At 40.3% G+C, this 26,175-nt stretch overlaps 1 protein-coding gene and 1 long non-coding RNA gene across 2 annotated transcripts; one reads left to right on the top strand and one right to left on the bottom strand.

Annotated features, from left to right (window-relative positions):
• Positions 1–9,998: 9,998 nt before the first annotated feature.
• On the top strand, positions 9,999–24,468 carry RHAG (Rh associated glycoprotein). Its single transcript, XM_085057079.1, has 10 exons — positions 9,999–10,241; positions 14,672–14,855; positions 17,582–17,732; positions 17,928–18,075; positions 18,795–18,967; positions 20,073–20,210; positions 20,430–20,551; positions 21,244–21,329; positions 22,172–22,245; positions 22,915–24,468. The coding sequence occupies exons 1-10, from the start codon at positions 10,106–10,108 to the stop codon at positions 22,990–22,992; spliced, it is 1,290 nt and encodes a 429-aa protein (XP_084913205.1). The 5' UTR covers positions 9,999–10,105; the 3' UTR covers positions 22,993–24,468.
• LOC146440414 (uncharacterized) lies at positions 14,299–16,094 on the bottom strand. Its single transcript, XR_014851143.1, has 3 exons — positions 15,975–16,094; positions 14,945–15,022; positions 14,299–14,839 (listed from the first exon to the last, which is right to left on the bottom strand). It is a non-coding gene; the product is annotated as an uncharacterized LOC146440414 (long non-coding RNA).
• Positions 24,469–26,175: the final 1,707 nt, after the last annotated feature.

Genomic DNA, 26,175 nt, shown 5'->3' with positions numbered 1-26,175 from the left:
ATGTGGAACAGAACAAATAGGAGGTGAGATGAAAAGCTGCCTGGGTGTTCCTTTTTCCCAGAGCTGACATCAAGGAGTGCTTGGGATACTCCACTTTGGTTTTGATTTCCTTGGAAAAGCTGAGACACTGCTGAATACGGGTTTATCACACAGATGAGGTAAAAGCAATATGACATTTGCTGAGATCCAGCATGTCAAACAACATTTCTCTCCATTCTTCGCCTGTATTTTCACAAATTTATTTTTCATACTGATGTCTTGTGTTTTCCTTCTTGATATTAGGATATGCTTTTTAGTTTGTGCTGAATTGTGCTACCTTTCAGGTATTAGTCCAGGCAAGAAGCAAATAACACCAGGAATTTCTTACAGTTTCTATTCTGCTTCACAAGAAGCACATATGCTGAGAGATGATAACAGCAATTGCTACAGTACAAGTCTAAGCCTTATCTGTGGAGGGGTGTAAGAGCTCTTCAGCTGTTAACTCACATGACAAGAGCCTTAAACACAGTTTTGAGCAAAGGTTATGAAGTAATTTAACGTCCAAATTTAGCGTCCAAAGAAAGAGTATATTTGATATTTGAAATGCACCACCTGCAGCAGTTTCATTACCAAATTTAGCCTCTGGGCTAAACCAAAGGGAAGGTCATCACTTTCAGTATCCCAATGTCTTGCTGAGAGTCATGGGCCTCTATCTCCCCTGTTTTTCTCTATCTATTGCTATCTTAGAACAAATCTTCCACAAAACTTGCCTCACTCTTGTTCTTGACACATCTCACCTACAATAACAACCTGTTAACACAAAATTATAGAATCATTTAGGTCGGGAAAAACTTCACCACTAAACCATGACTTCAAGTGCCACTTCCACATGCCTTTTAAGCACCTCCTGGATTGGTGACTTCACCGCTTCCCAGGGCAGCCTGTTCCAATGTTTGGCAACCCCTTCCATGGAGAAATTTTCCCTAATACCCAATCTAAATCTTCCCTGGCACAACTTGAGGCTTCCTCCTCAAGTCCCCATACTAAATAGAAAGCAAGAATTGGAAATTTTCACACTCCATTAGAAATTTATGTTGTCAGAATATCCAATTTATTCCCATAAAATAAAATCATGGCAAATGGTTGAGGAAGCCCAAGCAGCAAAGGGTCATCAGAGCAGGGACAGGACGAGGATGTTCCCCACCCCTGGGCTGCTCCCATCTTCTAGGCCAGGCTGCCAAAAATGAGATTCCTCTAAATGTAAAGGCCATGGTTAAACTGTGAAAAACAGGAGATGGACTCCCTGATTAAGAACTTTCTTGACAGCTGCTGTCTCCACTCTGGGCTGTGACCAAGACATTTAACCCCCAAGCAAGACATTTGACCTGCGAGCTTCAGCCTCACCGAGTGCAAGGCAGAGATAAACCAACACAGCCAGGGCAAGGAAGATTAATTGGTGAACTCTGAGAAAGAGCCCACAAAGCACCAGGTCCTGTAAATTATAATATCACATTTAATAGCCACACCCCCAGCATAATTCTATCTCCGTTTAACCACAAGTCAAGGGGACAGGGAGCACGGGGAGATACAAGAGAGGAGGTGACACTCCCTGCCGACCCACCGGTGACGCCCGAGGGTTCAAGGGCTGTCACTGGGCTCAGCTCTGGGCTCTGTGAAATGCCACCCTCACACTGCTGCCTAGGACTGACAGACACTCTGACACCAGCAACAATAACAACTCGGGAAGAAAGCCAATTTTTAGGAAACGTTGAAGTAGCAAATTGGCACAGAAAATACCTGTGTTAGCTATTTGTTTGGCCACTGATAGAGAGCCCAGGGCTCAACACATGTGTAAATGGAAATTATTCTTTAAAATCATTATCATTGGATTCTTGGGGTTTTTCTCCACAGAAATGACGATTTCAAAGCAAATTCTATTTTTTGCTTGCTGATTTGCATCATTACCACCCCTCTGCTTTCTTTTCCCCTCCCACTGCTCCCTGAAGTGCTGGGTAAAAGTAAAGGAGGAAAGCCCAGGCTGCCACACTAAAATCAAATTATGGCTTTTATTCATTTTGTTGAATGAACAACAAGGTTTTCTTATTTCATGCATTGCCTTTAAAGAAACAGAGTTTTTAGGGCATGCAAAACCATTCACCTATCTTCTTTAAAAAGTCTATTCCCAATGTAAACAAATTCCAGAAACCTACACTGAAGATAACAAAGGAAGTATATGTTAAAGCATGTTATTTTTATTTAGTAATATATAGCAATCTTTGTGCAGGCACATATGGTAAGTTTCCCACAAAGTGATTGCTGAAGGGTCAAAAGATATTTATTTTGGCAAAAATTGAACTGTAGCCCTTGTGATATTTGCACAGGAGTGAAATGCTGAAGTCAGGGACAGTTTCTGCTTCTGAAGCACCAAAATTACACAATTTCTGAAAATTCAAAGCAAGGATGGATTCACCTCTTATGTAAATGTGGATGTGCAGCTCTGGTCATACAATGGAGGTGATTTTCCACACTCACCCAACAATGTACCAGAAAATGTCTCCTTATTTTTTGAAAGAGATTCTTAAATTGATGCTTTTTTTTTAGGAGTGACTCCTGTGCAGGAGCCACTATCTCTTATGCCAGGAGATATTTCTCAACGTCTTGCATTATATTCTTTATTTTCAGCACAAAACCAAGACATATGTACTGTTTTAAGAAATTTAGTGAAAAGAAATCAATTTCTAAGCATGAAAACTGGAAAGGCCAGCAGCAGCCTTTCAACTGAATGAAGAATGACATAAAAATTTTACAGTGGACAAAATATTTATTGAAAATATTATGTGATAACCTACCTACAATTGCAGGAAAAGTCCTCAATGACCTAAAAATTCCATGTTCCTGAAGAGACAAATTCTGGGTGATTGAAGAGGTAAAAAGTGTTAGTAAAACAATAAATTAGGTGTTGGAAGTAGTGATCAAGCTTCTTCCACAGATTGCAGTGGCTCAGTGCTCATGAGGAAATCAGGTTATAAATGGGAAAGAAGAAAAAAGTCCATGGAAAAGAAATGTGTAAATAACATGGAGGGGAAAGGTGAAATGACACAAAAAACAAGTTGAAGAGTGTGAAGGCAGAGAGATAAATCTTGTGATAAGGGAGAAGCCACCCAAAAATATGGAAAGCTTGCTGCACAGGCAAAAATAGCCAGAAATATCAACAATCTTCCAAGCCTAGTTTTTAATAATGAGCAGTGAGGAGGTTTTAGCCTCCCTTGAAGCTTCTCCAACCACCTGCCCATGGCCCAGGAGCTCTGTTTTGGCTCAGTCTGTCTCTAGTTTTGCTTTTTGCCCTTCTTCCTGGGAGAGCCTTGGATCATCCTTTCTGTAATCAATTAACATAAGGATGAGCGCATTGGAAACACAAAAACAATCCAGACTATTTGGACATAATATCGACCATAATATGTCAGAAACCAGGCTTTGGATCTCGGATTATTGCAGTTGCCTGGCACTAAGAGTCAATGCAGATCTAGGCATATCAGTTGAGCAAAGCAGTATAAAGATTTTTATACAGCCCTAAATGAGTCATTTAATGCTGCTCTGCATGTTTTAGAGGTAATTAGTAAGCATCTAAGGAGAATGTAGCATCTCATGCACTATGACACAAAAACTTGTACCTTTCACAGCTTGCTATGAACACTTCAGAGACTGGATTTTTCCACTGAGGCAATTTTTCCTTCTATATTTATATTTATTTGCTCCCTGTTGATTGTAGTACCTCCAGTGTTGGCTTGTCCCGGAAGGGGTGCTGTGTTTTAGATAGTTAGTTGGGTTGCAGTTGTTCATTGAATTTGTCCTTGGCCCACTGGGAGGAAATAATAAATTCATCTTGTCAGTTCAATAGCACAGGACTACTTTGGTATATTCAGTGATTTAGCACCTACTTCCTGACATCTAAAAAACATTCATGTAAATTAATTATGAAGGTCACAAATCATGTCTTCCATCAGGTCAGCATTCAAGCTGCAAACAAAGAAGTCCCCACTTTTCTAATATTCAGCCAGCTGGAGGAGATGTTAGTTGTACACAGGAAAAACAAACAATATGGGAGTTTCTTGCAGGAATTTGTTATGTACTAATTGTTCTACCCACGTTTGCAATTTGTGCCGAGGTCAAAATGATTAGAACTTGTGGGTCAGTGTGAACACTCGTACAAAACGCACTGTTTGTGCTAGGGTTTAACCTGTGGTGTGGCTCAGTGTACAGCACTCACTGTATCATAGAAATTTAATATTTACTTGTGGGTCAGACCAACTATTTCACGTGTTACCACTAAGCAGCACCTTCATGCTGTGTCACTGAGAACATCACAGCTCAGCCTCCAGAGGCTGATTTACATAAATGATTTACATAAATGATGGGAGAGGCACACATAGCAGGAGATTTTCTGGGGTTGCTCAGTTTGATTTGAGCTTGTATTTGCTGATCCATGTAAGGAATAAATGAAAGATCATGAGGAACATGAAAGAATCATGAAAAATCGGTGAGGAACAAAAGACTTATGGAATCATAGAATCACAGAATTATGTGGATTGGGAGGGACCTTAAATAACATCCAATCCCAACCCCTGCCATGATCAGGGACACCTTCCACAATCCCAGGTTGCTCCAAGCCCTGTCCAACCTGGCCTTGGACACTTCCAGGGATCCAGGGGCAGCCACAGCTTCTCTGGACAACCTGTGCCAGGGCCTCACCACCCTCACAGGGAAGAATTTCTTCCTAATATCCAAGACTCAAAGCAATTCTCTTCAACTTCCTTTACAAGTGCCCTTTGCCAGTGCTCTTCTGGCATGATGCAAAGAGTGAACACAAATCCAGGCATACTTGCAGCTACAGAATGTATTTTGAAACCTAGAGGCAGCCAGTCCTCTGTAAGGAAAGACAACTGAGATGATTCACTGCCGTGTCCAAAGTCATCTCTTCGTGCTTTTTCAGAAGCTTAAGACCTGCTTGCCTTTAGAAAAAAGACTCTGTGAGAGATTTCACACGGGCAGGAACAGCCATGTCAAGAGCCAAGTCACAAATAAACACAGGGAACTGATGGGGAGCAAGAGAAACACCTACATTAACATCAAAAATTCAATAAATATATATTTCATCACTCACACCATCTGAGGCTTAAACCTATATATCTAATTGTTAGTATTTTTTACTGATTTCACAGAATAACAGGTAGAGCTTTTAGGTGCATGCAAAGCATCCATCTTAGCTGAGGTAGAGCCTTTTTATCACAAGAGCAGCTCAGAGAGGCCCACTGGCTCTTGTGGAAGGGAGAAGAACCCTGTTATCTCTAGTAAACAGCTTGCCTGCAACTTTGGCCAACATCTCAACCAAAAGTTTCTGTTTAGCATTTAAACCCTGCTTTGCAACACTCATGCAATGAAAGCAGAAATGAGAGAGTGAAGTTTTTAAGTGAAACATGCTCCTCTTCAACAAGCCATGCTTTAGTTGAACACTGCTTAACTGGTTGTAATTATTTGACCTCTTCTATTTAGAGGAAAGACCAATAGGCTAATTCCTTCTAGTGTTACCTTCTATCAGTTATTTGTGTACTGGAAAGACTAAAAATACTTTCTAGGAATCAAGTAAGGTCTTAGTTAGAGAACAAAGTCTGTGAGATTTCAAATGGAAAAATAAAACACATTTATTTCAGCAAGAGACACTGTAAGCTCAACCTAAACTAAACCATCACCTACCTGTAATCTGTGATTGCTATTCGTCCATCATTCCTTCCTTTTCTGATGGACATCTCAGTGTTCCCTGAAATAGATTTTTTTTAGTGGAGCATTAGCAACACTATGTTTCCCTCTTTTGTAAGAAATCAGGTAAGAAGCTGGTGGGGGAGATTTGGATCCAGTCAAGACAGAGAGGCAACAGGCAGAAATTGATGTCCAGGAAGTTCCATGTGAACATGAGGAAGAATTTCTTTCCTGTGCAGTGACCAAGCCCTGAACAGATTGTCCAGAGAAGGTGTGAAGTCTCTGTGGTCCCTTTCTGCCTAACCCACTCTGTGATTCTGTGATCTTATTGCTGCTATCTAAGGAATCACAAAACCGACTGAATTTTACTTCCCTCTGAATTTTAAAGTGAAGGAGACTTTTTAAGGACTGCACGGACAAACTGCATCTGCTTGGTTGAGCTTTCAGCTTGAGGAGAGGTAGGGGTGTGCTGACTCCAAGAATTAAAGTAAATGTTTAATGAAAAAAACACTACTACTGCAACACCATAGATATGGGATAAATGTCAATGATCTCAAAAAAGTTTAGCTCAAAGTTCAAGAGATCTAAGAAATATTTCTCTACTGTGTGGAGGCAAGATGCACCTTACTCCACCTCTCTGGTCTCTGTAGCTGTATCCACAAGAAGAGTAAACACACCAAGAAGTAAATTGAAGATTTCTGTGCACTCAAGTCATGATCTGTAAATCCACATCATAGACTGAGGGATTCTCATAGCTCAGACTTCAGTGAATTGAGCTCAGAGCCTTAAATAACAGCAGGCTCTTCTAGGAGACACACTGATCCTGATTTGAGCCTGTGTCAGCCAACAAACATGACCAAAAAAGAGCACTTCCATTCACGTGGCCTATTTAGCCAGGTATTTAGGTAACTTCCTTTAACATGAAAACAAGTGCTCTTGGAAGTTTCTATTTCTTCTGGAAAAGAAATTTTAAAAAACCATGTAGATGTGGTGTTGAAGGACATGATTTAGTGGTGAACCTGGCAGGGTTAATGGTTGGACTTCGTGTTCTTGGAGGTCTTTTCCAACCCTAATGATTCCATGGGTCTGTGGTTTAAAAGGAAAACACTGCAGGTTAGATTGGGTACAGAAATGTACAGAGTGTGTCTAGTCAGGTGAATGCCACTCTTAATGATGCTGTAAGAAGATTATTAAATGCAGATTCTTTCTCATTCTTTAGGTTAGATACTGCTCAAGCAACCCCTGTATTTCTTATTTTTATCCTTCTGTAATATTGAAACTCTGCCATAACTATTCACATTTTTATACATAAAGCTTTTGATGTGTCAAGACCATCCTGTTTAGATGGAAAGCTGGATAAAAAATCCAATAGCTGTTTAAATGACAAATACATAAAGTTTAGTAATTCCAGGTGTGCAACAGTATTTGTCAAAGAACACCCTTGCTCCTTCCATTGCATTTATATCCGCCAGGATTGGGATGAAGCTAATAAGGAGATATAAGTGAATTTCCCAAAGAGCAGCAGTTCAAGATGAGTGTGTTTTGGTTGTCCCAGGCAGCAGCTGGATGGACACAAAAAGGCTGCTGGCCTCTGAAATGAGATTTGGAAGTGGCTGCTTCCCCATCACCTGGAAAGCCTGTGCCAGAAATGAGGCAATCAGGGAAAAAAATGGGAATGACAGGCAGCCATTGACAGGGCAGTTGCTTCTGCTGGGAAATACATCAGCCCAAAATGTAGAACCTGCTATGTACAAGGTTTCCATGGGGATGTAGGGCTGAAAGATCCAGACCTTGTTTTCATTATTTAACAGGATAAACATTCCACACTCTCCACAGATGGTATGGCTGGGTATGTATGAACCCAGGGCATGGCTATCCACCCTTCTTCCCTTGGAGAGGCTGGAGGAGAGGATCCAAAGCACCTGGAATTTCCTGAAGCAGTGCCCAGACCCAAATATGACAAAGCCAAAGCCTATCTCAACAACCAAACACCCAGTCAGTAAGTCAGGCCAAACTGGGTTTTCCCAAAAAAGTCCAGTGAGCAAAATAGTCCAGCTCCACCCCTTGGATAAAGCATCTTCTTCCTGGCAGCTTGTGGTGTCAGTACTTTTAGCTTAAATTTGGCAATATATGAAGTTAGTTTGTGACAGATTCAACCTTGTTAGTGGTGAGAGAAAAATGTTTCATTTATTTAGAAGAACGAATATTAGAGTGCATAAATATTGGGATATAGATTCTTCAGCATCCCTATTTGTGCATAAATCACCTGTACCTGTCTAGGAACCATTCATTCACCTCACTGGGAAAATAGCTAAGTTATTGTTCCTGGCCAAAAATAAAGGAAAAATACATGTATGAATACTCTTCCAATACAGTTTGTATGTCTCTGTGTGAGTATGTACCTGCATGAGATTTAAGATATAAAATAATAATCTCAGAGAAAGTCCTGATTGAATGGACTTGGCCCACTTTTAATTTTGAACACTATTAAAAGGCACTTTTCCTGATCACATTTCAGCAAGGAATTTTTGCTGCACCCCTGAAAGATCTTAACATAAGGATTGCACATTTTTCATGTGAGGTCTTCACTAGGAAAGATTTTATGCAACGAATGCACAAGATATCCCATGGCTGAGCTGTGGGTAAGAAAAGCAGTGAACTTTGCTCGTGAGTTTGTCCTTTTTTAATCACCTCCTGAGCAAATGTAGGAGCTCACAGATCCTCACAGTCAAACCTGGATGTGTCCTATGCTGTGGTGCAACAAGAATGAGTGATAGCTTTTTAGCAAAGCTCTGTTTCCTCTCTTTGATCTGCTCAAATGAAATATCACTGCTATGAAGGAAGAAACACATATGTGCTCATTTTAGCTTTGCCACTTGCCAGCTTGATTGTGTGATAGATTAGTGCTTTCTTGCTAAATACTTTGGTTTCCCTTGCAAATTCACAGACTCATTTTTAAACAGAAAAAGCTGTGATAATTTTAAACTTAGTTTGGATAATGGTCTAATTCTACCTTTATATTAGAGAATTTTAAATTTGCCTTAGGAGCAGAGAAAAAGTCATGGCACTGCCCTGTACACCAGAATAGAGGTACCTTAAAAATAGCTGAGTTCTTTAAATCTCATCACATGTGAGCAGTTCTCCAGCAGTATCTCACCAGGACAGCACCCCAATTTAGCATCATCTCCCAACATCTCTATATTAAGCTCATTTTTATACCCAAGGATTGATACAACATTTTATTGCTGTACCCTGGCACTACTTCTTCATGACCAATTAGTCACTACTGCAATATCATCCCTCTATTTAATAGGTGCATGACATAAAGGCTTGTACCATACCATTTTGCCCTATTTTCTGACTACTGGATTAACAGAGGTGAATTTACTCTCTATCACATCAATTCAATATTTTATCCACAAAACTTTGAGGACTCAGGACAAATTTTGACAAGCAATGCTACTCAAGAGCAAAAGATCATCCAACAGTAAACTAAGTGAAATTTAATTTCCGCCTCCATTTATGAGAAAATTTAAAAACTAAGCGAAATTTAATTTCCGCCTCCATTTATGAGAAAATTTACAAACTAAGCTTTTAAAACCACGTAATAGATTTGGTCTCTGACCTATTTTCATTGTCTGAGCTAAGGGGAATGTAAAGAAAAAAAGTAATAATTCAAAATGAAAAATAGAGCTGTTTTCTTCAAGTTCCTCTTTTTAGTAATTACAGCTTTCTTTTTTAGCAACTATGAATATCCTTCTTACATATAAAGAAGTACAATCATTTTCTTTTTAAACAGGAGTTTACAATGAGAATTTATGCTCTGAGAATGAGAACCTCACTGTGAAATAAAGAAGAGCTATGTCTCCAGGCTGTTGAAAGAGATTCTCCTTACCTATCACATCCTATATGATGAGAGAGGTGATTTTCCATGTTTTATTTGCAATGCAAAATTATTTCCTTTTTGAATGAACAGCTACAACTCAAAAATATTAGTGACTACAGGAAACACAATTGAGAGTCACTGTTCCTTACTACGTGCAGCAAACAAGGCTCTGTGAGATTTTCTTGAAGGTTATTTCCTTTAAAAATACACATAAGGCAGCAAGAAGTACAACTGGCTGAATGAGCTGGTTTGTATAACAAACTGGGGGAAAAGAAGCACATGCAAGCCAGCATTTCACACACAGAAGTACACTGGGAAATGGAAATCACTATATTGACCCACACTTTTTCCCTCCCATAGTGGGTGTGACGGCATGTTCACGTCTCAGTTTCTTTTTTGCTATATCACCCAGATCCACAGAGTTAGTCAGCTCCTCTGAAGGCAAACGCCCATTATCGAGCTCTCACAGCCACCTGCTCTCCAGCAATGCCTCCAGACTTTGACACCAACATGAAGTTCAAGTTCTCCATCCTGGCACTTCTTCTGGAAGTGATCATCATTGTTTTGTATGGGATATTTGTGGATTATGATACAAGTGATTTTGCTACACACTTATACCCATGTAAGTATTGCTGTCTAAGATTTATAGACGTTAGAATTTCTTTAACCTGATCGTAAGCAAGATTTCTGAATAACTTATGAGACCTACTGTTAAAGCTGGAAAAGAAAGTTGCTTTGGGGCAAACAAATTTTTCTGAGGTGTGAAAGTAGCAGGCTTCAAAGTCAAATCCAAGTTCAGCACATATAAATTTCTGCAAGTACCTCACTGCTGAGAAGTTTGTTGTTCTGTGAGAGAAGAGCCTGGGAAATAGTTCTGGTGGTTGCACAGCAGGTTAAGACTTGGAGAACTATGTATTGCTTTGAAAAATTCCAGCATTTTTCTTCAGAGACAGATGGGGGTGTTTCTTGCCAGACCTTCTATCTTGATTACTGTAGAAAATAATTAAAATTAATAGAAAGTTTCATTACTATCATCCAGGTTTGGAAAGGTTGTCTAATGAGAACATGGAAATTGAGCTGCATATGCATCATTGTTAAAAATGTTTGTAGAAGCTTCATGAAGAGCCATAGTTTTTGTGACAAGGTGGATAAACCCCTGCTGTCTCCCTCTGTTAGGCAGTAATGGTTAAGCCTGAAAATGTTTCTGTTGATTTGTTACTCTTCAAATACTTGGTGAAGATCAGAAAAAGCTTTTGGCCTGAAAAGTAGTTGCTCACTTCTCTCACCCCCTCCTCCTAAGAGAAAGATGAGGGTTTTGTGAATAAAGAGAAAACGGAGTTTACCTTGCTCCAAACTGTGTTTTCCTGGCAGTATTGAAGGTTTGTTGGTCGTTCTCTCTGCTCTGAGGCTTCAATGACTTGTTGCCCTGACTGCAGTGCACTTGATGAGGATCACAGAGTACAGAATTCCCTGCCTGCAGGTAGCACCTGTGTCATTTTGAATGCATCCCTCTTTTCCTCTCATTCTAACTGTCCTTTCCATGACTGTTACAGGGCAACGTGATCTCAGGGTGGAGTATCTTATGTTGTGTATTCTCACAGAGAGCACTGTCTGGGTCACAGAACAGCAAATGAAGGACATTATTCAGCTCCAGATGCAAGTCAGCTGATAAACATTGGGGGCTAATTACTCACATTTGGGTTAACTCCGCTGAGATGTGGAGATGTGTTAACTCCCTGAGATGTAATTTAGGCTGTGCCAGAACTCCTTCTCTGTGACTCAGCTTGGCCATGTCACTGATGTTCATAGAGCCAAAGGAAAGTTTGGGTTGGAAAGGACCTTAAAGGTCACCTCTTTCCAACACCCTGCCATGGACAGGAATGCCTTTCAATAGACCAGGATGCTCCAAGCCCCATCCAGCCTGGCCTTGAACACTTCCAGGGATGGGGCAGCCACAGCTTCTCTGGGAAACCTCAGCAGGTTGCCAGGGCGTCAGCATCCTCACAGCAAGGAATTTCTTCTTAATATCCAATCTAAATCTCTTTTAATTTTAAACTGTTCTCTCTTGTCCTATCATTATCTGCCCATTTAAGAAGCCATTATCCCACTTTTTTATAACCCCCCTTTAAGTACTAGAAGATGCTTTAAGGTCTCCCCAGAGCCTTTTCTTCTCAAGGCTGAAAAATAGGTGGCCTTATCTAGACAGAGAATTGGGAATGACTCTTGTACCACTGTCACCCTGGAGATGCTTGTTGGCCTAAGTAAAAGTTATGCCAAAACCCACATGAATAATTTGACAGCTCAGATAATTGTACTAACACTACCATTTAGGTCTTCAAATGTAACCTAGCCAGTTAGAGATCACCAATGGTTATTTCTTTCCTAATATCAGTGTCTGAGGGAGGAATTTCCTGCTGTCTCCCATGCCTGCCTGCACAGGCAGTGTATGACTGTGTTATTCCTGCACACTTCTCCCTCAGCTGCCCTCACTACTGACCTGTGAGCTGCCCTCTGGAATGGTTTGAGTTCATGCAAACTGACCCCTTGACCTCCTCCCAGGAATGGCTTTACGCATAGCATGGATAAGGGACTACTCTGAAGGTGAGAACAGTGTTTTAGGAGAGAAGAACTTGAATTTCTTTTGGCCAGGCTGCTCAGATTACCAGTAGAGACAAAAACGAAGCAAACACCACCAATGTCATGTTGAACTTTTAGACGATGACCCGACAGAGGTCATTCCCAATAAGTAATGGGAATGAAAGCAGGATTTTGTAATACTTGTATTTTCACTTTTAAGACCCCTTCCTCTCAAATTTACCTGTACAAAGTGCAAACAAAAGCAGAGTTTGCCTGAGGACTTGGCAGAAATTTAATGCCGTGATTGTATAGGTGTATTAGAATATATCTTGAGTGAGGACTTCCCCTGATTCCACAAAATGATGGGTTCAACCTGCTTCCAATGCTATCCCTTAGGATGTTAACTCATCTCTACCTCAGAGATTCAGTTGTTTCATCCAGGAGTCAATTTGTATTCTCAGAAGTGCGGTGCAGGGCCTGATTTTATATGCCTTAGGCACCTCAGCACCATGAATTCAAGCTGTTTCAGTCATTTTGGACAGAAGAAAAGTAAAAATAATTGTAGGGGATCAGCATAGCTTTGCACTCAGTTAAGGAAGGCTGTGCTGAGATCAATCCCAAAGCACAGCTTTGCATTATATCTGTTTCTGCTGGATGCAAGTAAAGCGTGGCAGATTGGATGGACAACTTCAGGTGTGCTGTGCCACTGGAATGGGAGAACAAGGGGATATGATGGTTCTTGGAGCACTCCAAGAAGATTTCTTTAGTATTAGCATCCTGCATACATTGTCCTGTAAGCATCCATGACTCATGGCTTAGGAAAACTTATGCATCACTCCTGTTCAGAGTTCTATGGTGTACAGCTTTAGGCCAAGAAAAATCAGCTTTAGTGTATTCCACAAGCATCTTTGCGTAGAGATTGACAACCTTGCAGTGGGGTTAATGTGTTGGTCTTGGCCAGCCTTGCAGAATTCTGTGTAGTGGCTTTGCTCAGGATCTGCTGGAGCAGTTTTTCCCAATCTTTATTTTCCTGTCTCACAGAATAGAAGTGCTATGCTTTGTCAAACACAACTAGTTATTGAAACAGTTCAGTTAAAATCATGTTTTTTTCTTCATTTCAAGTAATGTTTTCTTTCAAATAATGCATAAAAGGTAGTTGAAGTTCAAGGTGCACGCTAAACTAGCAGGAATTTGTCCTCAAGACCCATGAATTAACCCAATTTTAGCCAGGATATTTAATCATTGGTGTAAATAAGTCCAGAGAGCATTAAAACGTCCAGCCTGGAGAAGAAGCAAAAGATGTTTGTGAACCACCTGCATTCTATAGAATCACAGAACAGTCTGGGTTGGAGGACACCTTAAAGTTTATCATCTAATTCCAAGCCAACCAACGATGTTGTTTCTTAAATGCAAAGTAAAGGCTCTTTCTGCATATATCAGTGCTAGGGCAGGGCTGGAAGATGACACTGCAAATATAAAACAGTTTATTAGGAATCCCCGAAACTTATTATACTTCTGGGCCCTCTTTTGGCTAAACCTGGTAATGCAAAATTGAGGAATGCTTCAAGTAAAGGGAATTTTAACTTCAAGCCAAATATATTAACCAGCTCAAGTTTTTCACACTTATTGGCATGCAAGAGCAATGAAATAAAAAAAAATTAAATAATCTCTCTGTACTGGAGGTTCTAACTGACAGTAGAATTAGACACAAAGTTGCAGCTACAGGACTCAAACCTGTCTGGTTTAGAGTTAATTAAATTACATAAAGCTGAAAAGTAAAAAAATATTTTAAAATATAAATATTGTGGTGATAGACTCTGTTTGTATTAAAAGCACAAAAAAGAAAATTAAATAACTTTAAAAAGTAGAAAAAGAACTAGCCGTATTTTAACAAAATTCATATTTAAAAAAACAACCAAATATTTGAATGAAGACTAAGTGTATGCTGATTAACTATATTAATTTTTAAATTTAAACTTTATCTTAAAATTACTGTTTCTTTTATCCATGTAAAAAGATCAATGTCTAGCACAATGAGTTTTAGATATCCCAAGCATTTTTTTGCACTGGGACACCTAGCACACATCCAAACAAATCCCATGTACAATTTTGGAGCTAGCCAGAACACACTGACCACCTTTATTTGAATAGGAACATAACTTTTCTGTAAGGACATGAAGCTGTGATGATGTTCCAGGTAGCTTCACAAAGAGAGGACAGTGCCAGACACATTAAATTTGTGAGTACAGAGATCTAGTGACTTTCCATAATGATATAGGAAGGGATATAATCAATAATTAGGTGTTGCATTTTCCAGACACTCAGTCTTTAACTAGTAGACTGGTCATGAAGTGGGAAGAATGGATCACATCCATGACTGGAGTTTGGTACTCTATTCAATCCTCCTTTGTCCCAAGGTTTTCACCCTTTGTAGTCAGTCTTCACAGTCACTACACAGACGTGTTTTCCTTTCAGACTTTCAGGATGTCCACGTGATGATATTTGTTGGATTTGGTTTCCTGATGACCTTTCTGAAGAAATATGGATTCAGCAGTGTTGGTTTCAACATGCTCATTGCTGCCTTCGGTCTCCAGTGGGGAACTCTGATGCAAGGATTTTGGCACACGAAAGGAGGGAGAATTCCTGTTGATGTCAAAAGGTACACGAGAATTTACAAAAATTGGTATTTCTATCCCTAAAGGTATAAGGAGACGCCATAATCACAGCATCTATGGGGTCAGACTTTACCTAAATTTCATTAATTCTTACTGTCCACTTCTCCACATCCTTCTGCCCTTCATCTCTGAGGGTGTCACTCCTGGTGCACTGGGCCAAGGGAACAAAAAGTTGGGATGAAATCTGAGGTACTCCGTTATACATGGGAGGTGTGGGTCCTGTAGAGAGATTGCTTCAAATCTCTGAAGCTGTGGAAGGTGGAAGATTTCCAGCAGTAACACAGCATGTGGCAGGCATGGAAGGATCTGTCACTCCATGTCACCTGGGGTCTGTCGTGGTTTGACACTGGCCAAGCGCCAGGGTCTCACAACAGCTGCTCACTCACTCTCCCCTGCCACAGCTGGGCAGAGGAGAAAAAATTAAGGAAGGAATCATGAGTTGAGATAAGGACTGGGAGAAAACACTCCAAGGGCAAAACAGGCTGAACTTAGAATTACGAAGTGAATTTATTACTAACAGAATCAGAGGAGGATAATGAGAAGTAAAGTAAGCCCTTAAAACACTGTTCTTTCCCCCAACCTCTCCCTCCTTCCAAACAGCAGTGCAGGGAACAGGGCAGAGAGGGTTTGGTTAGTTGATCACTAAAGATCTTTTTCTGCTGCTCAGGGAGAGGAGTCCTTCCCCTGCTGTGCTGTGGGGTCCCTCCCATGGGACACAGTTCTCCATGAACCTCTCCAGTGTGGTTCCAATCTCATGAGCAGGAGTCCTCCCAAACTGCTGCAACCTGAGTGCCTCCCACGGGCAGATAGTCCTCCCAAAACTGCTGAGGTGTGGGTTACTTGTCCATGGGGTGCAGCCCTTCAAGGCCAGGCTGTTCCATCTCGGGAGCGAGGCCTTTCTCTCCATGGTCTCCCACTGGATCACAGCCTCTTCCAGGCATCCACCTGCTCCAGCCTGGGCACCTCCCCACGGGCTGTGGGTGATCTCTGCATCCCCCATGGACTGCAGGGGCACAGCTGCTCCACCATGTCCTCACCACAGCCTGCAGAGGAAGTTGGGCTCTGGCACCTGGAGCATCTCCTCCCCCACCTTCTCCACTGACCTTGGTGTCTCCATGTTGTTTTTCTCACATGTTCTCACCTCCTCTTCTCTGGCTAGAAAAAGCTGTCTCTCCTTTGGTTTTGGTTTCTTCTTAAATATGTTATCACAGAGGCGTAACCAACATCTCTAATTGGCCCAGCCTTGGCCAGCACCATGTCCATCATCTTCAGAGCCATCAGGGATTGGCTCTGCTGGACATGGTGGAAGCTTCCAGCAGCTTCTCACAAAAGCCACCTCTGTGGCCCCCTCACTACCAAAACCCAGGCCATGCAGAACCATCACAGAGTCACAGAAGAAAGGCTGGAGCAGCATGTCTATCCACTCAGGAGGTTTTCTTTTACTTCTCAAAGAATGATTTTCCTTAGCATCATACTCTAGCAAGGTCTGAACACTGATCACAGAACAAGAGACCTCATGAGCAATGTCTCTAAGCACATTTAATGCCCCTCCTGTTCACCTGTCCTGCCTCTACCAATCTTAGAGTGTTTTCCACATCTGCAGTTCTGTTTTCTGAGACAACTTGTCTACAATTTTGAAAGGAGCAGCATCCATTACTGAGGGACAAGCAGGAGGAGTATAAGCTGCTCCCTGATGGTTACAGGCAGGCATTTGTAGAGGGTTAGTGCCTCTCTGTGCTCTAGGTTTCTGATCAGTTTGTGGTTTTATTTACCTTTGCCATTCCCCAAAACGTATTAATATTGGTCCTGCCTGACAGCTCATGCAAAGGTGATGCACAGTGACAGAAAGACATGCTGGCCTTGCAGAATTGTATAAAGCACCTGACCAAAGACCTTCCTGTCATCATTGAAATCCAGGTGGCAGTCAGAGCTGGGAATTGAGGTGCTGAAGCATATCCAGAGAAGGACAAAGGAGTTGGGGAATGGTCTGGAACAAAAGTCTGATGAGAAGTATCTGAGGGAGCTGGGGGGCTCAGCCTGGAGGAGGCTCAGGGGGGACTTCACAACTGCCTCACAAGAGGGTGCAGCCAGGTGGGGGTCAGGCTCTACTCCCAAGGAACAAGCAATAAGACCAGAGGGAATGGCCTCAAGTTGTTCCAGGAGAGGTTTAGATTGGATATTAGGAAAAATTTCTTCACAGAAAGGGTGGTCAGGCATTGGAACAGGCTGCCCAGGGAGAATGTGGAGTCACCATCCCTGGAAGTGCTTAAAAAATATGCAGATGTGGCATTTGGGGACATGGTTTAGTGGTGGATTTAGCAGTGTTGGGTTAGTGGTTGGACTCAATGGTTTTAGAGGTCTTTTCAACCTAAATGATTCTATGATTCCATTACATCCTTGCCCATCCCAATATACTTCCCATCTGCTTTTTTACTATAATTTCAACAGCTAAGCACATATATGTTGTAAGTAGGAGGAAACCTTCTATACTTGCTCTTTGGTAGCTGGTAAGATCCCTACAAAATCCATCTGGAAAGGTTTGATTTTATTGTTATCCGCAAAGATGATATTGATAATTTTGATCTGAAGAGTTAAAGCTCTATCACTTTAATGATATCATTTTAATGGCACATTGGATATTACAGCCTGCAAACTAATTTTCCTTTTTTCATGTGTTTTTTGTTGGTTTTATACTTTTTCCTAACTTCAGCATGATAAATGCAGACTTCAGTACAGCAACTGCTTTGATTTCATTTGGAGCTCTCCTGGGGAAAACAAGTCCCATTCAGTTGCTCATCCTGACTCTTCTGGAGATCACCATCTTTGCATGCAATGAACATCTAGTTACTGAAGTATTCAAGGTACAACTATTTAGCAGTTATTGTTTTCCCTTTATAACAAATGCTTTCACTTTGTCAAAGTTCCAGTTTGCATGTTCTAGGCTCTAGTTTCCACCATAGAAATTAAACCATTAAATCCTTCAGACTTCTCGTCCATCAAACCCTCATCTTTATGCTGTATAAAATCTGTGGCATTATTTTGTGTCCCTGTTACAGGCCACAGATGTTGGAGCTTCGATGACTATCCATGCTTTTGGAGCTTATTTTGGTTTGGCTGCAGCTTTCATCCTGTACCGTCCTGGTCTGGCAAACAAACATGAAAATGATGAATCCACCTATCACTCAGACATGTTTGCCATGATTGGTAAGTGAAGTAATATCGAGTGCTGATCAGCTTTTCATCCCCCTTCCATCTCTATTTTTTACTGATTATCTATTTTTATGCTACATCCATTTTCCTAAGTACATTTCTGGAGGCAAATTCCTTTCAGTCTGATGCATGCACCATGTTTTCAGTGGCACACATATTTTTGCAGTTTTTCCTTGCTTAGAACGAAGGAAAGATCAAATTAAAGATGTGTTTTCCCTGTGCATCAGTGGTGACTTCCTTTTTGTTAAATCTTCTGCTTTTCAGCAGTATTTCCAAAGCAACGGGCCATAATTAAAAGGATTGAGCTGTGCCTGTCATGGCAATGAATGTTAAAAAGAATATATCTATCTGTCCATGAGATCTAGTCATACACCAATTTACCAGCTAAAACTTTCAGTTGGACTGATAGATGGTAAAGGTTTTGCATGTGAACTCCTATTCTGGCTGAGTTTTCACAGTGGTGGTGAGTTCTGGCGGTGAGTGGGGCATGAAAAAGGGTCATGAAATACTGACTTCCAGTAAGATTTGACAGTGACCACATGTCAAAATTCCAGCTGCCAGTGTCAAAAGCTTCTGCATATTCTGGTATTGCTTCCAGAATTTTGGCTATTTCATGTTTCTTATTATTTGCCCTCATTTCGTGTAGCTTGCTGTGTTGTGTTGGCCTTTGTGACTAAATGGCTTTTGCTTTGTTTTGACTTCTATTTATCCAGGTACCCTGTTCCTTTGGCTTTTTTGGCCCAGTTTCAACTCTGCCATAGCAAATGGAAATGGCAGTGAAGGCCAGGAAACAGCAATTATCAACACTTACTACTCCTTGGCTGCCTGTACCGTCGTCACATTCGCCCTCTCCAGCTTGGTGGATAAAAGAGGCAAATTCAGTATGGTAAGAATCACATCATAAGCCCTGTTATGGTTGACTCCACCCTCTGTAATAAGGATGAGTAGGCAGATTCCCAGTGTCCATCTATCTGTCCAGGCTATCAACAGCCTTTGCTCATACTGTGGCCAGAATTAGAGCTGTTATACTTGTAAAAGCTATAAAGTCTGATGAGAAGTGACTGAGGGAGCTGGGGAGGATTGGCCTGGAGAAAAGGAGGCTGAAGGAGGACTTTATTCCTCTCTGCAACTCCTACTGACAGGAGGGTGCATTCAGGTGGGAATCAGTCTCTTCTCTCAAAAAACAGGTGACAGATGAGAGAAAATTACCTCAAGGTGCACCAGGGCAGGTTTAGATTGGATATTAGGAAACATTTCTTCACAGAAGGGGTTGGAAAGCATTGTAGCAGACAGTTCAGGAAATATGGTGGTGGTGCTGGTTTGATGGTTGGACTTGATAATTGTTAATGATTCTGTTAATGATTCCAACCTTAATGATTCTGTGATGATTCTCTCTTGTCCACAGAACCTGCTGGACCATAGACATTAGTCCAATGATCAGGTGGACTTCTCGATCTTATTTCAAAGATGGTCCTGTTTGAGTTTCCTTATTACAAGAGCCAAAATAAGTCTCTCAAGGCAATGAGCACCAGGTCATTGGCAATCTCACGGTGCAGCTACACTACAGACAAAACCAAACCAGCTTGGGGCTGCCAGACTGACAACCTTCCATCTCCTTGCCCTAAAATCCAGCCCTGTTTTCACCCACTTCGTTCCAGCAGATGCAGTTATTTGTCTGAGCCCAGCATGAGCAGGCACAGCCACAGGATTTGCTGCTGTTTCAGGAGGCAGCTCTCCCTGACTCAGCCTGGATTTTCATGGGTACTTGTAGTGACTTTGCAAAGGCTGGACTATGTTAAACTGACTTAGAGCAGCTTTGAACCGACAGTCAAAACATGTAACATTTTAAAATCCTGTTCTTTCTTCATTGGAAAAATCCCTCCCAAAGAAAAGGAAAACTTCTGTGTGCAAGAAAACCTTCAGAGCCACTCAGCCCTAAATCAGTCCTCTGTTCCTCATATGTCACCTCTCCCTTCATGTCCCCTGTGCAGGTTCTCATTCAAAATGCCACCCTGGCAGGAGGAGTGGCAGTGGGTACCTGTGCTGACCTACGAATCCACCCTTTTTCTGCCATGTTCATTGGGGCCGTTGCTGGAATTTTCTCTGTCCTTGGATTCAAATTCCTGACTGTAAGTATTGGGGACCCAGCACTGCTCCCATTTCTTACTTCTCTTTGGCTTTCCTGGAACTCCCTTGGTTTGCTATAAAGGGAGGATAGATGCAGTAGGTAATGGTGACTTTTAATAATTATTTGATTCTTGTACTTCCGCTCTTTCTTTTGCATATCAAACTAGAGGTCCTGGAAGATTATAAACTCACTATAAACTTCCCATTTCCCCTCATTTCAGCCTGTGTTGGCATCCAAGCTGAAAATTCAAGACACTTGTGGAGTTCATAATTTACATGGTCTGCCTGGCATTCTGGGAGGCATTGCTGGCATCATAGTCACTGCGATGAAACAGGAACAGAGGTGAGTTAAAGAGAGAAAGAAGTTTTTAATTTGTGAAGGTCTATCCTAATTTGCTACCTTCTTAGGACCTAATTATGATTTTTTTTCAGAAGTGCATCTTTGTTTTGATGTCAGGCATTGTATCCTCGTTTAATTTGGGTTCTTCTTGATCTCCTGCCTTTAACACACTGTTTAAATGCCAAGCTTGTTGCAGGTTAAAAGCACAAATAAAAATAAATAAATTAAATGTCATAAAAAATAGCACACAGAACCATTCAAACATAGAAAAATCTTTATTATGACCCTGCAATTACACTGCTGGTAATTGTAAGATTTCCAAAAAAACCCAACAAAATGGCTTTTTCCCACTATCTTGTAAGACCCAAAAAAAAATTAAATGCTAGCCTTTTTGACAACAAGGAGTATTCTCTAAAGGCTTACAGGACATTACTAACCTTCTCAAAGAACTTGTTTCCATCTCTAGCCTAAAATAAAGCCAAATTAAAGCCATGAGTTCAGTCTTGTATACAGCAATGATAGGATTTGTTGTACTCGATGATCTTGGAGATCTTTTCCAACCTTAAAAATTCCAGGATATTCTCCTGAGTCACCTTGTTCAGCAGGCAGCAAGTACAATGTTGTAAGACTGATCATCAGTCTCAAAGTGTAGCAGTTTTTTGATAGTCAATGGTTTGGTTTTCTGCCCTTTTCAGGAATGGTCACCTGATTACTCCTGGCATGCAGGCTGCTGCCCTGGGCAGTACACTTGGAATTGCACTGGTGGGAGGAGCCCTGACAGGTCAGTGTGATGCATATAGTGACTAAAAACATGTGTGTATTTAGAGATTTCTCCATGGAGAACTTAAATGTAGCAACAATTTTGTGTGCATAACACAAAATTGAAATAATGGGCAATGCCACGCTGGCAGGAACTCAAACATGGAAAAGCAGTTTTCCAATATCTTTGTCTTCAAATGAAGTTCAAGTTCATCAGGAAGAATTCTTCACTGAAAGTGTTGTCAGACATTGGAAGGGGCTGTCCAGGGAGGTTTGGAATCCCCATCCCTGGAGGTGTCCAAGGAACAACTGGATGTGGCACTCAGTGCTCTGGTCTGGTTGACATGGTAGTGTTTGGTCAGGAATTGAACCTGGTGATCTTGGAGGTCTTTTCCAACTTAAATGTTTATATGATTCTGTGATTCTAGATGTCTTACTCAATACATGCTCCAAAGATACTGAGTTTTACAGCTGTAGGAATAGCAAAGTGTTGTTCTGGATGGAATTCTCTGTATTCAGACACTTGAAATAATGAACAGAAACTAGTTTAAGACATACTCAACACATTTCCATGTGTTTGTGAATATTTCCAAACAAACAAAAATATCAGTCTGAAAAAGAAAATTTTGATCTGAAATCTGGTTAATTAAAAACAAGCTCTTATTTATCCTGTAATTTGTGTTTATATGAAGAAATCTGCATCACCTCTCAGAATGAACAAACTTCTGCCCCAGGATGGTGGGACATTTCCATAGATGAGGAAATGAATCAGAAAACTTAGCTGGCTTCCCAGGGCACACCCGAGGGATATTTATTTAGTAATTTTCTTCATTTTTTAACCCTCTGATGCTGGTTTTCCTGCAGGTGCTATTCTAAAGCTGCCCTTCTTGGGACAAGTATCTGACCAGAACTGCTTTGATGACTCTGCTTATTGGGAGGTAAGACAGAATCTCCTTTTATTTTCATTCTGTTGGATGATGTACAGCCACTGCAGCCCCACTGCCCTGGGCTTTGTGGTTTGCACACGAGTCAGAAAAGCTGACTCTTCAAAATTCAAAAATGCTGCTCTACCTCAGGCTGTGAAATCACCAAGACCACCTTCAGGATCATTTTTGGACTTCTTAGCTAGTCATGCCCTTTTCATTGGATTCACCTTGAACAAAAAGCAAAAATAGAGATAACAAATTGATATCACAGCCTTTATCTCTCTTTTATGTGCTCACTGTATCAGGCATCCTCTTCCTTATTAGAGACTGGCATATTGTTAATTTAGGCAACCTGAATTTTATCCTTTATGCCAAGATAAACCCAAAAAGCCAAGGCAAGAAGCATTATATTGTACACATTCCTCTTAAATAAAATGTTGTGAAGCCAAAAGGAAATTTTATTAGTTTTTTTAAGTGAATTAAACTCCTTCTTGTATGGAGAAAACCTTGAGTTCATCCCTCAGTATCCAGAACTGACTGTTCATGTCAGGCTGTGTCAATGCTAATAAACAGACATATAAAATATACAAACAGAGTTCCATTCTCAGCACATTTTAGTCTTCTTTTAAGGCAAAAGCAAGTCTATATCTCCTTAACTGAACTCTTTGTTTTTCATGGCAGGTTCCAGAGGAGGAGACAGTAGCCGAAATTTACTCCAGCCACCGTGATGAGCACAGCAGATTTGAAGCTGCCATGTAGAAAAATAATTAATCTGCAATATTTGTCCTAATGATGTTCTTTTGTGTTTCTAATGCAAAGAAACGATGAAACAACATCCAAGTATTGTCCTAACCGCACCAGGTTTTTAAGAAAAGCCTGTAGATAGCTATATTTTTGTAATAGAGATCAAGCTTGATTTTAGATTATTTAGTCATTATGCCAAGCTCAGGTGAATTAATTAGGTCCTTCTAATATATTTGTTCATTAGAAAAAGGCATCAAAAACTGGTCCTTGAAATTATCTATAGTTTATCTTTTGTTGTCACTGACAGCAATATAGCTGTTGTAATAAACTTTGTGTTTCAAGGTTATTATAGGATAATATATTAAACTGGAAGATTTCTGAGTTACATCCTTCAACTGTATAGGTGTAATCAAGAATAAATTAATTGATTTTTTTTTATTTGGATTTGAACAAACTTTTCACTAGAACATCCCAGATTAACTTTTTAAGAAAGTGTTTTGTCCTATTTTCAGATGGGGGAGAAAATGTGCTGTATTTTGAAAGTCGATTATGACAGGAAACAAAATGTTGAAATAATTCTCATGGAAAAGCACAGAATATAGTGATTGATGAGGCAATGACAGTATCAATATTCATTGTTAATGTGTTTACTGAAAAGAGAAAAAAGCTAAATTGTAAAAAAATTTATTATCGTCATAGATTTATTTATTATCATAGATTTAGTTAGTTTCAAGGATACAATAAGGGAACTGAGTAGGACCTATGAAAACCAGGTGATTGCATAATAGGTCTTACTCTGTTCGACAGTAGTCAATGGATTGTAGAAGTATCAATGTCCATAAATATAACCTGAACTAATGCCAGCTCCAGAAAAACATGAATTGTTTGGAACTGATTGGAAAGAAACTATGTTCAACCTACAGAAGACTCAGCAGAGAACTTCCATGGGGTGAATCACTGACTCTGAAGTCATTGACTGCTAAAAGAAGTGAAAGCAGAAAGAAGAAAATCAAAGCTAAATTAAGGAAAATTAGCTCCACCCGAGAAGGGATGACAGTGACTGCTCATTTCAGAGAGACAAAAATTGAGGCAGCTGAAGGAATTCCACGATGTGCCTACATGCATGGGATAATCCACTAAGAGGGAATGGATGGGAAGTGGAAATCTAACATAAGGAACACAGTGCCTCAATCCATCATTCAGACACAGAAAACTACTGCTGATGTCTCTGAAGAACAAGGCAAAGTGGGTGAACTTTCAAGATTTTTTTTTTTTAATATTAGAATCTTATTTCAAGTGTTACTTATCAGACTTAAGGGGAGAAATCCCTCTCATATAAAATAGGACTTTTTTCTAGTTTTGTTGATGTATTTTGTCTTTAAAAACTTTAGAAATATACTAGGCAGGGCTGTGCCACGTGTTGTACCTGCTGTACACTGCTACATGTGTCAGATTTCTGTCCATGAATAAAAACACATTTGTTGTATCACACTTCAGATAAGCTCTTTTGCAGGTGTGCAATGACTGACTCTCTTCTACCTTGTTGGCTGTAAGACACCCTTTATCCTCTCAAAACTTTCACACATTCATTTTTGTAAAAATTGAGGAGGTATTAATGTAAATATTAAAGCAATATTTACATTTGGAAAGGCTTTAGAAGTATTTTGTGCATAGTTTACAAAGTGTTGAAGTACTTGAAAAAAATTCCACCTGTGGACAGCCTGTAAAAGTTTTATCTTCAATATATTAATTTCATATTAACCCCTCAAATTCCTACCTGTGAATTCAGAGGGTCTTTCATTCACCTTAAAAGGATGAGGTAATTTCACTAGTTTTGAGTGCTGACCACACATGAATACCTGAGTGAGGAAGCACCACTCATTGGCTCAAATCTTTGAGAATTATAGGATCCTTAAAGTTGAAAAATACTTCCAAGATCATCAAGTCCAACCTTCAATGGATGATCATCATGGCCAGTAAACCACACTGAGAAGAGCCATGTCTACTCACTTCTTGAGCACTTCCAGGGATGGTAACTCCCCTGCTGTCCTGGGTAGGCTGTTCTGATGTTTAATCACTCTTCCAGTGAACAATTTTTTCCTAACATCCAAGCTGGACCTTCCATGGCAATTGTTGCCCTCAATAATTACATTTAGTTTTTTAAAATCTAAAAGGAGAAAAGTTAGCTATACAGTTTTGTTTTCCAGTTCTCCTTATAATCTTCCCATAGTAGTCCATACCCTCATCCTCTAAATACTCATTATTGTCCCCTAACTTCTTTTTCCAGAGATTCCTCCAGAGAATCTCCTCCAGAGAAATCAGTCCCTCAGGTTCTCTCAAAAACCAGAGTAGGGAGATGAATCTTTTTGTTTAATCAGAGCTTTAAATGGTTTTTTTTTTTTTTTTCACAAGTGACTGCGCCCTTGAAGTGAAAGGTTTGTTTCTCCAAAGATTCTTTACCCTAATGTCTCACCTCCACATTGCAGATGCCACTGGCATTTGGTTCTCTGGCTTAGGGTATTTTCTTTGGTTGGTTATATCCCAATTAATCAAAACTTTGAATACTTTGAGTCAGTAGAGCTTCATTAGTAATTAGTTACAACTTCTGTGTAATATGTGATTGGACACTTAAAAGACAGAAACTTAAAATATTTTATCAAGAACCACTCTGTTCTTCCATGAGGCATGGCAGGAAAGGTAGGAAAGGAAAGTAAGAAGTTAAACAAGACACAGAATGGAGGATGAGCTTAGAGGATGGGACTGAAAAGTAAACAAAAGTTAAAGTACAACTACTCTGAATTTGAGGCTCATGATCATCAGCATTTCTTTTCTTTCTCATAAAAGACTGGTAATGTTTTATCCCTCCCAATAACCACTCAACCCTTTTTGTGTCTTGCCTTTGTTCTCACTTTGACTTGTCTTTAAACTAAAAAGCTTAAATAAGGTGTTGTGGCTTGTTTTGGGTGGATTTTTTTGGGTTTTTTGGGTTTTTTATGAGTAAAAACTTTAGTGATACCTTCTTTAAACTAACCAAAAGTCAAGGTTATTGTCAGTTCTATTCAAATCACCAGTGGGTGACCATAACTTTGAAGACTGTCTCACAGCTCTTCAGTGCTACCTCTGTCAGAGAAGTATCTTTGTATTTCATTACTGAAAAGAAAGTTTATTTGAAAGCCATTGGCAGAATCCTTGCTTACA

Source organism: Lichenostomus cassidix, chromosome 3 (assembly GCF_008360975.1).
Source record: "Lichenostomus cassidix isolate B80296 chromosome 3, HeHo_3.0, whole genome shotgun sequence".
Lineage (NCBI taxonomy): Eukaryota > Metazoa > Chordata > Aves > Passeriformes > Meliphagidae > Lichenostomus > Lichenostomus cassidix.
This window is presented reverse-complemented; position numbering and strand designations above follow the sequence as displayed.

Coding starts and splice junctions, on each gene's coding strand:
- RHAG (XM_085057079.1), top strand. CDS start 10,106: ATGCCTCCAGACTTTGACACCAACATGAAGTTCAAGTTCTCCATCCTG. Junction 17,733..17,927: donor TAGTTACTGAAGTATTCAAG/GTACAACTATTT, acceptor TCCCTGTTACAG/GCCACAGATGTTGGAGCTTC. Junction 20,552..21,243: donor GCGATGAAACAGGAACAGAG/GTGAGTTAAAGA, acceptor TGCCCTTTTCAG/GAATGGTCACCTGATTACTC.